This window comes from Humulus lupulus, chromosome 8, assembly GCF_963169125.1.
Source record: "Humulus lupulus chromosome 8, drHumLupu1.1, whole genome shotgun sequence".
Taxonomy (NCBI): domain Eukaryota; kingdom Viridiplantae; phylum Streptophyta; class Magnoliopsida; order Rosales; family Cannabaceae; genus Humulus; species Humulus lupulus.
Genome location: NC_084800.1, coordinates 96,889,366 through 96,902,315, shown reverse-complemented (window position 1 = coordinate 96,902,315; position 12,950 = coordinate 96,889,366). Strand labels below are relative to the sequence as shown.

General features: G+C 33.3%; 2 protein-coding genes across 3 annotated transcripts; one reads left to right on the top strand and one right to left on the bottom strand.

The window, feature by feature from the left end:
• Positions 1-1,983: 1,983 nt before the first annotated feature.
• Positions 1,984-7,652, top strand: LOC133798194 (uncharacterized). Of its 2 annotated transcripts, XM_062236409.1 has the most exons (14): positions 1,984-2,208; positions 2,385-2,430; positions 3,072-3,250; positions 3,361-3,542; positions 3,658-4,495; positions 4,578-4,634; positions 5,068-5,123; positions 5,218-5,295; positions 5,619-5,943; positions 6,036-6,235; positions 6,638-6,714; positions 6,881-6,982; positions 7,126-7,312; positions 7,399-7,652. In XM_062236409.1, exons 3-14 carry the CDS (start codon positions 3,073-3,075, stop codon positions 7,486-7,488), a joined length of 2,370 nt encoding a protein of 789 aa, XP_062092393.1. In that variant the 5' UTR covers positions 1,984-2,208; positions 2,385-2,430; position 3,072; the 3' UTR covers positions 7,489-7,652. The 2 variants fall into 2 exon arrangements, with proteins under 2 accessions (XP_062092393.1, XP_062092394.1); XM_062236410.1 differs by lacking the exon at positions 4,578-4,634 and having other exon boundaries at positions 1,985-2,208.
• Positions 7,653-8,879: 1,227 nt separating this feature from the next.
• On the bottom strand, positions 8,880-12,736 carry LOC133798193 (uncharacterized). The gene is made up of 9 exons (XM_062236408.1): positions 12,539-12,736; positions 11,767-11,976; positions 11,264-11,328; positions 10,710-10,763; positions 10,085-10,345; positions 9,932-9,994; positions 9,680-9,748; positions 9,541-9,586; positions 8,880-9,230 (listed from the first exon to the last, which is right to left on the bottom strand). Exons 1-9 carry the CDS (start codon positions 12,570-12,572, stop codon positions 9,169-9,171), a joined length of 864 nt encoding a protein of 287 aa, XP_062092392.1. The 5' UTR covers positions 12,573-12,736; the 3' UTR covers positions 8,880-9,168.
• Positions 12,737-12,950: the final 214 nt, after the last annotated feature.

Genomic DNA, 12,950 nt, shown 5'->3' with positions numbered 1-12,950 from the left:
GTTCGAGCCAACACTTAGAAAACCTTGGGAGGCTTACCTCCTACACACCCTTGGGGTCTCCTAGGACCACATCCTCCTTGGGGTCTCCTAGGACCACTTTTTCCTTGGTTCTCTTAGGATCACTCTCTTGGGGTCTCCTAGGACCACATCCTCCTTGGGGTCTCCTAGGACCATTCCCCTTAACTCTCCTAGAATGCATTCCCCTTAGTCTCCTAGGATGCATCTTCCTATTTTTTGGGTATAACAATAATTATTTGAAATTAAATATTCAAACTCTCTATTAAAACAAAATAAACTAGAATCTTGTATAAAACAGGGGGAGTATTTTGTATTTATGTTAGGAAAAGATGAGAGTGCTACTACTTTACACATGTAGTCAGGTAGGGGAAGAGGCGATTATTTATTTATGAGATATTTGCGGTGAGAGTACCCAAGTTATTACGTTTGTAGCACTTAAGTACCTGTTATTTTTTTGGTAGCAAAAGTACATTCTGTCCATATTTTGGTACAATTTGGTACAATCGTTAATTCCACCGTTAAGTTCGATTATAACAAGTAGGCAAAAGTACCAAATAAAATGAATGTTTGCGGCGAAAATACCCAATTTAAGAAATGTTTGCGACAAAAGTACTCAAGTTATAAGTAAATTTCACGACATATTAGTGGACTTAACGGCGAAATAAACAGCTGCACTAAACTGCACCAAAATATTGACGGGAGATACTTTCGCCGCCAAAAAAATATATTAGGTACTTTTTTTTTTTTGACAATAATATATTAGATACTTAAGTGCAACAAATACAATAATTTAGGTACTTTCGTTGTAAATATCAATTTATTTATTTATTGAGAATTTTTTTTAAAATATGGCTTTTACACCATCATTGTGCAAAAATATGAGAATTATACTTTTGCTACTTTGTATGAGAAACACAATTACTAGCTAACTAAATATGGAAGCTAAATTTAAAACCAAAACACATCAGCCAAACAGAGGTATTATTGTAAAATTAACATTCCACTATTCTCTCTCTCTCAAACCCTAGCTACACAAACTCTTTCTCTCTTTGTGTGTATATTTATGGGGGTAACTGATTACCTCCAATTTCTGATGTGTGTGTATATTTTTTGATTTTTTATGGTAACTGATTACTTATGTTACTAAAACCATAGTTACTTCTTCATTTTTGAATGAAGTGTTCTTCCTCATTTTCCTTCAAATTTGATGTTTACTTTTCATATTTAATATGAGTAACCCGCCACCCCTCTTATGGTAACTGGTTACCCCTCTTATGGCAGAATGTTACTCCTCTCAAGGTAACTGGTTACCTTTATTAGTACATGATATTTAACCTAGTTCTATAAATTTTTTTTACATAACTGTAAAAAAATTAATCAAGGAACTGGTTATCTCACACAAGATTTGAAAAAAAAAACATACAATCTAAAAAATCGAAAAAAAAAGTTTATAATAAATAAAAAATAATAATAAACACAATAAATATTTATAAAAAAAATTTGCAAAACAACCAAAAAAAATTTAATATAAAATCAATTATATAAAAATAATATAAAAAAACAAATAGGCTAAAAAATAATAATTAAATTACAATCATACCTTTCCAAATTAATAAAGCTTGATTAAGAGTAAAATTATGACATAAATAAAAAAATAAAAAAAATCTATAAAAGTGAAAATTTTAAAAAATAATCATAGATTAATTTGTTTTTTTTTAAATACATATTTTTGCACACTCACCTAAAAATATAGTATAAAATGTAATTTACTCTTATTTATTTGTTTATTTTTGGTATTTCGCGTTATCAACCACTGATGTAAATGTGAGAAACTTCAACGGTTCGTATACAACAATCGCGAGGCAGGCGAGTGTGAGTAATATTAGTAATGTAGTAAACGTTTTCGTACGTCTTTGGCGCGCGCTTCACACTTTTCACTTTTATGAACGAGCACGAATTGCCCTTGCAGTGTAGCCTCTGTCACGGCGTTTTGCCAAATCAGTCTCTTCACTTCCCTATTATGACTATAAATACCCACGAACACTCCAGAATCATTTTGTTTATCAAACTTTCCTTCACTTTCTCGAGAAACAATCACATTGCTAAAGTACAGACCCGCATAAATTAGTGTCCTTCTATATTCGTCAACTTATTTTAAAATTTTCCAAGTCCCTCCCCTTCTTGTAGAAGGTTTGTTCTTTCACTTTTGTTTCATGAAATTTTAACTTAGAAAGTTTCATTGATCCAAGCCTTTTCGTTTTCGATTTATTTACAAATAATGCGTGCTTGTAACTTTATCTTCTTCTTTTGCTTTTCTTAGTTCGTGGTCTAACCGTGTGTGTGTGTGTTTTTTTTCCTGTATGCAGAACTCGGCTGATCATTTCTTTCTCCTTCGGAAGTAGCGGACACTGAGTATTTATTTAATTTTTTATCTTTCTCTCTTCTGATTAAGTTGTTATGGGTAGTTTTCTCATGTAGGAAAATGTTGTATTATTCTATATTAGGAAAAGAAACAGAAAAGGATAAATTTTGGAAATTTGATTATTGCATTTATGCATTTAACTTTTTATATGGACTCTGATTTATTTGTAACTTTAATTATTATTCTTATTCTTTTTATTATTGTTGTTGTTGTTGTTTTGCAAGAGGTAAAAATTGCTTTCCATTTTAAATAAACAAAAAACAAAAGAGAGAAATACCGACTTCTATTAATTATAGGAACCGACCTTGATTAAGCTAGAAAGAAAAATAAAACCTAGTATTAGAATTAGCATAAAATTGAGAAACAACCCTGTTGTTCTATTTTTTAGTATTGCTTCATATGGCATCTACTGCTTTTATGTAATCCATAGTGGCCTTTTCTTCTTCCAAGTATTAGCACTAGTATCCCTTTTTTCATTGCATTTAAGTAATTTGTTTATTTATTTTTTTGCCTGTTTTCTTTTTTCTTGGCATGGTAGAATATGTTTTGGTTTAGATAATTGCAATCATACTCTTACCTAGATGGTTCAAATTACTGTTTTGTTTTGACACTGATTTTTTTTTAAACACAGAATGGGTGCAGGGAGAAAGACTGAGACATATTGGTTGAAAGAAAAATCTGTATCTCAGGCTCAGTGGCCATCAAACTTCAGCTCAACTGCTAGAAATCTGAGAAAAAATGATCTTGGGGGAGTCATATTTGGTTGCAAGCATAGCACAATCAAAGAATGCAATTTGAAACAGTTGTTTGGTGAGAGATTTTTTCCCTCTTGTTTTGTACTTCACACACGCATATTTGTAAAAGCTTTTCGTAATTATTGAGTCTAAAGTTCTGAAATGCCAATTAAACATTTTGAACAGGACTACCAGCTCCACATTTTTCGTATGTGAGGAACATAAATCCTGGTTTACCCCTGTTCTTATTCAACTATAGTGATAGGAAACTTCATGGAATTTTTGAGGCTGCAAGTGCTGGACAAATGAATATAAATCCATATGGTTGGACTGAAGATGAATCGGGCTATACCCTTTATCCTGCACAAGTATAATATCATCTTAAACTCTTTACCATAAAGTTTGGTTCTGGTTTTTGTATATTTTGGTTTCCTTTTTGTCAATTTAACTGAAAAGTATGTGTCTGTTTTTTCCTTTTTGCAGGTGAGGATTCGAGTTCGGATGCAGTGCCAGCCCTTGGTTGAAGATCAATTTGGACCAATAATTACTGAAAATTACTATGAGCCTAAACTGTTTTGGTTTGAACTTGACCGAGCTCAAACAGAAAAACTAATTTATTTGTTTTCATCTTTCCGGACAATTGTGAGTGCTTCTATCTCAGCAAATACTGTGACTTCGAACTCTTTGTACAATGTGTCATCCCCAATGCCTAATAGAAGGCAGGAAGGAAAGTCTCTAAGTGTTGCTAATCCTGATCAGACTAATACAGATGAAGAAAACCATAACAAATGGGTTTTCCCTTCTGTTTTAAGGAAAACAAGTGCTTCACTCCATTCAGATAATTCTAACAGTGAAAGTGGAAATCGGGCTCATCGAGGCTTAGATGATGAAGAACGGTGTTTGGAAGCTATAGATCATAAAAAATCAGCTCAAACGTTAAAAACTGGTGTAGTAGAGCAAACACAAAGTTGTGATTATTCTTTCTCTTCTGTTGTACGAACCATGGGAACTTCCCATCCACCAAAAATTTGGAGTGATTTGTTCAAAGGTTCAAATGCTGAGGATGCTGGAGAGGAAATTGAAGACATTAAGTTACCATCCACTGGCTCAACAAACCTTTCCATATCTGATGACTCTGGTTTGGACGAGAAAGGAAAATGTTTAGAAGCTGTTGTTGATGATTCAGAAAACTACGAGGAATACATGAACCTAGGACTAATTATTGAAGTCCTGAATTCTCCTGTCAAGAAAGAAGGAACTACTTATTTTACAAGTTGCACTCAAAATGACACCATACCAACTTCTCATTCAACAAACGAAGGTAACAGTAGCTTCAGCTGAATCCTTTTATCTGAATAATTGAAAAACATTGTTAAGAATTTCAGGTCTTGCCCCTCATTTAGAATTTGGAAGCCACCCTTTGAAAGCTACTGTAGATGAGGATACAGAGGAAATAATTGGTGAGACAAGTAGACCTTCGATCAAATGGTGAATGTACATCATCGTCTGCTGTGATAGAATTAAGTTTAGAAAATAATAATAGTTGGGAAGACACTGTGGTTACAGGAATGTCATTGATGTAGGATAATTCAGCTTATTGCATTAGTCTTTATGTTTATTTAGCTTTTTTTTTGTCACTCTGGCTTTGATTTTGATGTTTGTCGTTATTTGTTTAATGCCTTTTGTTATTATTTTGGGTATGATCTTGAGAGTGATCTATTATACCCCTCTCGGGTCATTGAATGGGGGATAGACTTCAATGTATTAAATAGAAACAGAGCTGTTGATCTCTCTTTTAGGGGTTTCCCTTGTTTAGCCATGGTTTGGCTAGAGTTTTATGTAATCCTCAACCCATTGCATCGCATCATTTATTAAATTATGCTGACTCTCCAGAAACAGTGGACATCATGGAAATGAATGCTTCTGACGTCAACTCTATTACTGCGATGGTAATTGAATCTGCCTTTCATATTTTAGCTTTGAATTTACAATAGTTAGTTACTTTTCATAACTCTGTATTGTACCTATGAGATGTTATTATAGTTACTAAGTGAATTTAAAGGGCTGAAATCATCTCTTGGAGAACAAGATCGCAGAATCAGTCTTTTGGAGCATGATATGGTATGGTTGTTATTAAAAAATTCATTGTTTTTGCACTTTATTTTATTTTTCATGTTCTAAACCAATTTAGCAGGTATTTGCTCTATTATTCTATGTCAACCAACTTGCATCATTTTGATTGCTTTCTTATTCCTTATGCAACTTACTCTTGATTTTAGTCCTCTAGTGCACTCCCACAAGACTTAAATTCAAATAAATATATAAGAAAATTTCTACATGTTATTAAATTATGATAGTCATCGATAGGGTATTGGCAGTTTGGCACTTTGTTTTTTTCTTTGAACTTTCTCCATTATAACTGGATAATTATATGAGTTTCACAGGTTAAATCAAGATTAATAATCCAACTCTTGAAAGATAGATGCGATGCATTGGAAAGTCAGCTATTTAAAAAAAGTGGGAATGATGAACAAGAAGAGTCCGAGTCCATCAATGAGCTTCATCCAAACCTTGATGAGTCGGTACTCTTAGTGGGAGGATTTGATGGCTCTTCATGGTTACCAGATATGGATTTTTATCATCCTTCTTTAGACCATATGGAACCCTGTAGCTCCATGCGTCTTGTACGGTCATATGCCTGTGCTGCAGACTTGAATGGCGAAATCTTTATTTTTGGCGGTGTATATGATAATGTGTGGTATGATGAAGGTATTAATTTTACTATTTCTCTTGGTTTAAATTTTCTGCTGCTTCTTAGAAATTCAAAATGCACTAACACCATTTCTTTGTTTAATACGAAGTCGAATCGTATAACCCGGTGTCAAATCAGTGGACTAGATGTCCTTCATTGAATCAAAAGAAGGGAAACTTAGCAGGAGTTTCTTTCGATGATAAAATCTATGCAATTGGTGGTGGAAATGGCAATGAATGTTTCTCAACGGTGGAAATTTTTGATGTGAACAATGGAAAGTGGATCCCTACTCAATCAATGCTACATAAGGTAAATTTTATTTTGGCACGCACTTGCTTAATGCATCTACTAGTTGGCTTCATCTATTAATGGCATTAGAATGAATGAAACAGCTATTGACATATTGGTTAATTCTTTTATTGAGAACTTGGTAGACAATTTCTAGTCCACAACCAAATGTTTGTTTTTCCCCAAATAGGTTTCCAGTATATGGTTCCATATTATTGCACTTTAAATTGAAGATACTACTAAAAGGAAATTATATATGTTGGCAATAGATAGGTTGCAACTGTTGTGAAAGTTTCTCACTTCACTCTGTTCAACGAGTGACTTGTATGCTGTTTTCAAGTAATAATACAAACATGAAATTACCCCAGAGGGTAACTACAAAAGAAGTAAATGATCATATATGGCTTTTCCTTCTTTGGCCAGAGATTTTCCCCAGCTGCTGCCGAAATCAATGGTGCAATCTATGCCGTGGGAGGATATGATGGAAAGAACTATTTAAAGTATGATGCCAATTTTGTTATATCTGTAACTTGTATTGATTTTCTATATAGATTAATGGGGTATTAGCTACCATGTACTATGAACAACCATAGCTATTTTTTTTACCACTCTTTTTCGGGTTTTTTGATCCTAATTATCTGACACATCTCTTCCCTATCCTCTCAGATCAGTGGAAAGATTTGATCCTCGTGAACGATCATGGAGGAGGCTTGAGAGCATGTCAACGAAGAGAGGTTGTCATTCAGTTGCAGTGCTCAATGAAAAACTGTGAGTTGATGGTCTCCTTTCTATGTTAAGATTAAAATTGGCTTCTTGCCAATTCATTTTAAAGCCACAAGACATAAAACAAAAGTATATGTAGTTTTAAGTTAAGAACTGTGTTAGGAGCTAATAAGAGAACCCATTTACAGATTTGCTTTGGGCGGTTACAACGGTCAGAACATAGTGTCTGCTGTTGAGGTCTTTGACCCTCGGAAGGGCTCATGGATGATGGGGGACTCCATGAACGACTCTCGGGGCTATTCCGCTGCTGCTGTGATTGGAGATACAATTTATGTCATTGGCGGCATAAAGGGTGACAATGAAATTTTAGACACTGTACGTTTGATTTTTCCATTTCTTGCCCCAAAAAAACACTTTTTTTCTTAGCAGAATTTCTGATACCAAAAAACTTGAATCTACAGGTGGAATGCTACAAAGAAGATCATGGATGGAAAAAGACCAATCTCAAAGCCATAGGAAAAAGGTGCTTCTTCTCTGCTCTTGTTTTATAAGGTCGGAGACTGAAGGCTGGTGTTGTCAACTAAACACAACACGTCCGGTTTGTGGCAGTGAGGGTATATCACTGCCGGTTATAATCTTAAATAACATAACGCGTACAAATTACTTAAGCCAAAAACAAATAGCACGTTTTTATAAATAGAATCTGGTTTCTAAATACACTCGTACTTTCACACTTAAAAGATGGTTAAATGTTAATTTACTTATAAATAGAAGTCCAAACATGCATTACTTCCAAAAAAAAATGGTATTCTCAAGCTTATGTATAATATTATCATTATAATATAAGCAATTTGCTTAATGTTAGTGTATGTTTGGTATAGTTTTTACTTTTATTTTTAGACATAAGAAGAAGAGAAGTAAAAATTTGAGTTTTTTAATTCCTGTTTAGATTTATATTTGAAAATAGTTTTTTTCTTTGTTAAAAAGTATTTCAGAGTGTTTGGTAAATATTGTATAAAAGTTCTTATAAAATAACTATCAAATTTAACCATAAATATATATTTATAATAATAATAATAATAATAATAATATATATATGTTATGTGTGAACTCATTTGAAAATTAATTGTTTTTTTTTAAGTAAAAGAAATCTAGTTGCATACATATATGAATTAATAAATAAAAAATCATAAAAATTTAAACGTAATTAACAAAAAATCTAAAATTTTAAATTATATATTCAAATATAAAAAATTAAATGTAGTTAGAGAAAGAGATTCTATACATAAAACAATAATAAGAAAAATAAAAACTAAAAAAAAATATTCGTAGATTTTTTTAAGAAAATTAGATAAAATGCTTTTTTAAAAAAAAGAAATTTTATTCTATAACTGCTATATGTACAATTTAGGATAAAAATGTAATCTATTTTTTTCTTTTATAATAAATAGGGGTAAAATAAGTATTATGAAAAATTCATTCAAACAGGAAAATAGCTTCCCGTATTTTTTTAGAAGTCTTTATTGAAAAAGCTGGTAAATCACTGTTTCTATTAAAAGATCCTCTAAATTCAAAAAAATCTTTTTATATTTTATTCAAACACACATAAAAGATCTTCTAAATTCAAAAAACTATTTTTATATTTTATTCAAACACATAAAAATAACTTTTGGATTTCAAAAGCTCTTCCAAAATCATGCCGAACAGGACCTTAATTCATTTTATGGAGATGCAATCAGTATTGACTCAAAGAGGCAACTATTTCGGCAAATGATATTTTGCTTCTCTCCTTAATTTGCTGTCGAAACTGGCATATATTTCTACAGTTTTACATTGTGTGATAATATATCATTATTGATCTGTCCTCTCCTTCTTTACGTTTTAAAAGCAGTAACACTGTTGTGATTAAGCACTATCGTGCCTTTTCAGAGGTAGCTACGTGTTTACAGAAGCAACACACTTGCACATCAATCATCCATAGTTCAACAAGCAATGAAAAATGCTTTATCTAAAACAAATCTATTTTCATCAGTATAAGACTTAATTAATTATTCCTTGACGTCGAGTCATTTTAAACGACTACAATTACAAAAGTCACCAACTTAATATTGAATCTAGCAACGCCACAAGCTAAAAACAGGAAGACCAAAAAAAATGAGTCGAGTTTTGCAAAAGCCTCAGAGATCTCCAACCACAAACAATTACCCGAATTTGCTTTGCAAAGAGGCTCTTCACCTGATACCATGAAATGATGGCAAGACAGCAATAAGTGGGTCTCCGTAACCAACAGCTTCTGTAAACCAAAACCGTTGGAATAAAGTATCAGAATGGGTACAAGTAGAAAATGAAAACCGCAGACCAAAATGCATACTATTCATTCAGAGATACCACTTCTCTAAAACTCTAGGTCCACAATACATTATTGTCGAGAGATGAAAACCTGTAATATTTTCGTTGTAAAATGTTCGAATCTTCAGAAACTAATGAACTAAAACGCTCAAGTCTATCCTTTTTTTTTTTTAAATAAATATATATTTCTTTGGTAAAGTAATGAGGTTATTCTTGACATTAGCGTATACAACCATTAAGCATTTAAATTTTACCTCCTTCAGCAAAGAGGACCTTCAAAACTTCTCCACCAACGTCTGTCTGCTCAACATAACAAAAGACCCAAACCATTACGACATATGTCCATCATGGGAAAGTATGATTACCAAGAATGATCTCAAACAGAAATCTCACCTTTACAGGAAGTTCTGTACCAAACTGATCCACATATCCAATTACTTGTCCCTCTTTAATTAGCTCACCCTGTTTATTTCACAATAACAAAGTAAAAAATACACAATTGTCTGATTTCAAGCACTTAAATATAGAGATATTCAAAAGTAAAAAATAAAGGCCAAACAGACAGGTTCAAAGTTATTTTGTTTTTGCTCCTAGAAAATCTCAATAACATTATTATTGTATAAATCACATACTGGAAACAAATACCTCTTTGCAGATAGGTGGTTGCTTCTTTCCTTTCACCGTTCTTCCTTTTCGAAATGAACCAACCTGGAAAATAGGTAATTGTAGATTTTACATTAGCCCTTCTCCTGAACAAGATAAAGTAGAAACATCCCCCCTCGTAGACAGAAAACATACCGTGGGCGAAGACACGAGAACGTATGCATTAGATCCAGAGGCCTCCAAGGCTGCTAACTTTGATGACTTCACCAAAGAGACATTTGCAAATGGACTGGTACTTTTAGGAGAGGTTTTGGGTGGTGATGGTGGCGGTGTAGCAGGATCAGATTCAACCATTGGTTTAGTTGGAATAGGAGGTGGTGATATTGGCGAGATGTTGGATAATGGAGCTTTGGTGGCTCCAATGTTTCGCTTCAAATGCATCTCAAAGTCTCCAACCTATCTCAGGAGAGAAATGCTAGTCAAATAAAAGAAAACACCAACCAATAATTTTCAATTTTCAATAATTTAAGGAAAGGCTGTACTATATTTCAAAATTCTCCAAATGGTAGAATAAAAATTCCGTCAATGGTATAGGAAATCTAATGGTTTTCTTAGTATCATCTCGGTGGATTTAGTCACATGGAAACTGTAAACACATTTGAGCTTTAATGCACTATGAGTGACCTTAATAAAATACAGAGTTATCATGACCATTTCAATTCTAACACACGTGCATACTCAGTAAGTGTTTTCCATATGCACTAAGCAACAATGAAACATTTTAATAAACCAGAATAATTAACATGATCTTGAAGTTCACCTTTAGTTTCAGTTCAGCAACCTCTGTCTCATCACAGACCTCTAGCATCAATGCCTAATCATTAAAAATAATAGGCAAAAGTCAATTGTATGTCAATACAGAGCGATTTGTGCAAACTTTGTGTGTGAAATGGTATTCGAAGCAAATAGTTATTAAAACAAACCAGTAACACAATTTGAATATTAAACATCATTACACGATATAGTGTGCCTTGTTTATTTTTATAAACAACACAGACCCAAGGGTTGAGAATGACAAGCTGATGTTAAATAAGCTCACCTCAGGCTTATTAGGTTTGCAAAACAAACCATAAAATAGAAGCTCCAGAAAACAAATACACTATTGTATAACATACGCAATAACAATCGAAATCAATCATCCCTAAAATAATGATTCCAGGCATCAAGTAAACGAACAGGATATAGACATAGAGGTAACACATGCAATACTAGTTAGTAAAATTACTTTCGACAAATCAACTTGTCTGACCAACAAAGAAAACTTATTAGATAAATGAAAGAATATGTTAGTCAACCCTTTAAAAATATGCTCACCTCAAATCCATTAGGAAAAGTTGGACTTCGGGGGGCTTTCTCCAATGGACCTTGGGGAATGCAATCTGATGAAACTGCTAAATGAGTATCGATTCCAGGTTGAAAGAATAAAAAATACCCAGACAACGCAATGACACATACTAGCTCACACAAACACAAGATATTACAATTCTTAGCCCATATTAGTTCATAGGACTACAGTGAAGAAGCATTTTAAACATATTAATTCATGGTGCTTCTTGCCATAATTTAAACAACAAAATCTGGTAGAAACTTTTAACAAATAATAGTGTTCATAGTGGTGTGTAAGACATGACAAGGCTGCTCTTAAGAGCATATTTACATATATTTAGTAGTTGAAACCAGACCACAAGTCCATAATCAATCCCAGCTCCCACCCTTTCTCAAAAAATGATAACAGTAAAAAAGATTACATGTATCTTATACATTTAAGTTTCCAGTAACATATAATAATTAAGAAGTAGAAAACATTATAATCTCACCATTGGACTTAGCTACATCCTTAGCATCTGATGTCTTTACACATGATACCAGCATCCCCTTATGCTTTTTAGTAGAGTACATTAACTTCCCACCAATAGTCAAATTTTGGATGCAAGATCTATTTGGGGTGAATTGGCTAGCATTATATGCCGGAACCATACCAGGCTTCTCAATGAAAGACCTTGTATGTGAAGTTGTGCCCACTGCACCTGAAATTTCCAACAACAATATAATATCACGCGATCAAAATCAAGCTTTTTACTAGTTGCTACTAACCAGTTCGAACTTTGCAAAATAAACTTTAAATTTTGTATTCATTGCATCAATAAATGTCCAAAAGTACCGTAGTGCTAATAAAAAAATCTATAATGGAACAGTTTTAAACTCAGAAAAGACAAAACAACAGCATTAAACAATTGAAACTTAAGAGTAGAAGCAACCAAATAGGAAGAAACATCATCACTACTGTAGAAGAAAAAAAATTAAGCACAAATGTCAAATTAAATCCATTGAGCTCATGAAAACACCACTCACGACTGACGTCCTAGCAGCTCGAGATAACTAGATCTTACCGCCCTAACGCCGAAATTCAAACATTTCCATGAACTTAGCCTTTTATTAATTCTTTCTTCTTCGAAATAAGAACAAAGCTCAATATATCCATTTCCACTGAACCTCACTCCAAACTTCACTTTCACTGGTATAACTTGAATACATATGTATATATATATATATATATCTACTAAGTGAGGAAGAGAGAGATGTACTTACAATTGAAGGATCGGAGAACAGCAGCGGACTCCATGGAAGGAGAATGTAGAGAAGAAGAGAACTTGGTTTTCGAAGGAAACGGAGATGGAGGACTAAATTGAAATACAAAGTAAGGAAATGGAATAGGTTGTAATTAATGAGAGCAATTTTATGGGTATGGGGTTGGTTTATGCAGTGTCTTTGTTATGTCCGCCCCCTCATCACATCAGTTTCTCCGTATTAGTTCATCCCCTCTCCTCGCTAACGTGCGCTAGGGGTATTTGTCCACTTACGTGGCTCTTATCTGGCGCTCCTTTGAAATTAACGGTAGAAGATTTTGTAGACTACGATATGTATAATACGACGCCGTGAAGTTAGTTTGAGAGATGATACGACGTCGGATAAATACTCGTTTGTATAGTGTATATAACTA

Excerpts from the sequence above, each read along its gene's own strand:
- LOC133798193 (XM_062236408.1), bottom strand. The coding sequence starts at position 12,572 with ATGGAGTCCGCTGCTGTTCTCCGATCCTTCAATT. Across the intron at positions 10,346-10,709 it reads TTGCTGAACTGAAACTAAAG|GTTGGAGACTTTGAGATGCA; the intron begins GTGAACTTCAAG and ends CTCCTGAGATAG. Across the intron at positions 9,231-9,540 it reads GGTCCTCTTTGCTGAAGGAG|AAGCTGTTGGTTACGGAGAC; the intron begins GTAAAATTTAAA and ends TTTGGTTTACAG.
- LOC133798194 (XM_062236409.1), top strand. The coding sequence starts at position 3,073 with ATGGGTGCAGGGAGAAAGACTGAGACATATTGGTTGAAAGAAAAATCT. Across the intron at positions 6,236-6,637 it reads CTCAATCAATGCTACATAAG|AGATTTTCCCCAGCTGCTGC; the intron begins GTAAATTTTATT and ends TTCTTTGGCCAG. Across the intron at positions 6,715-6,880 it reads GATGGAAAGAACTATTTAAA|ATCAGTGGAAAGATTTGATC; the intron begins GTATGATGCCAA and ends CTATCCTCTCAG.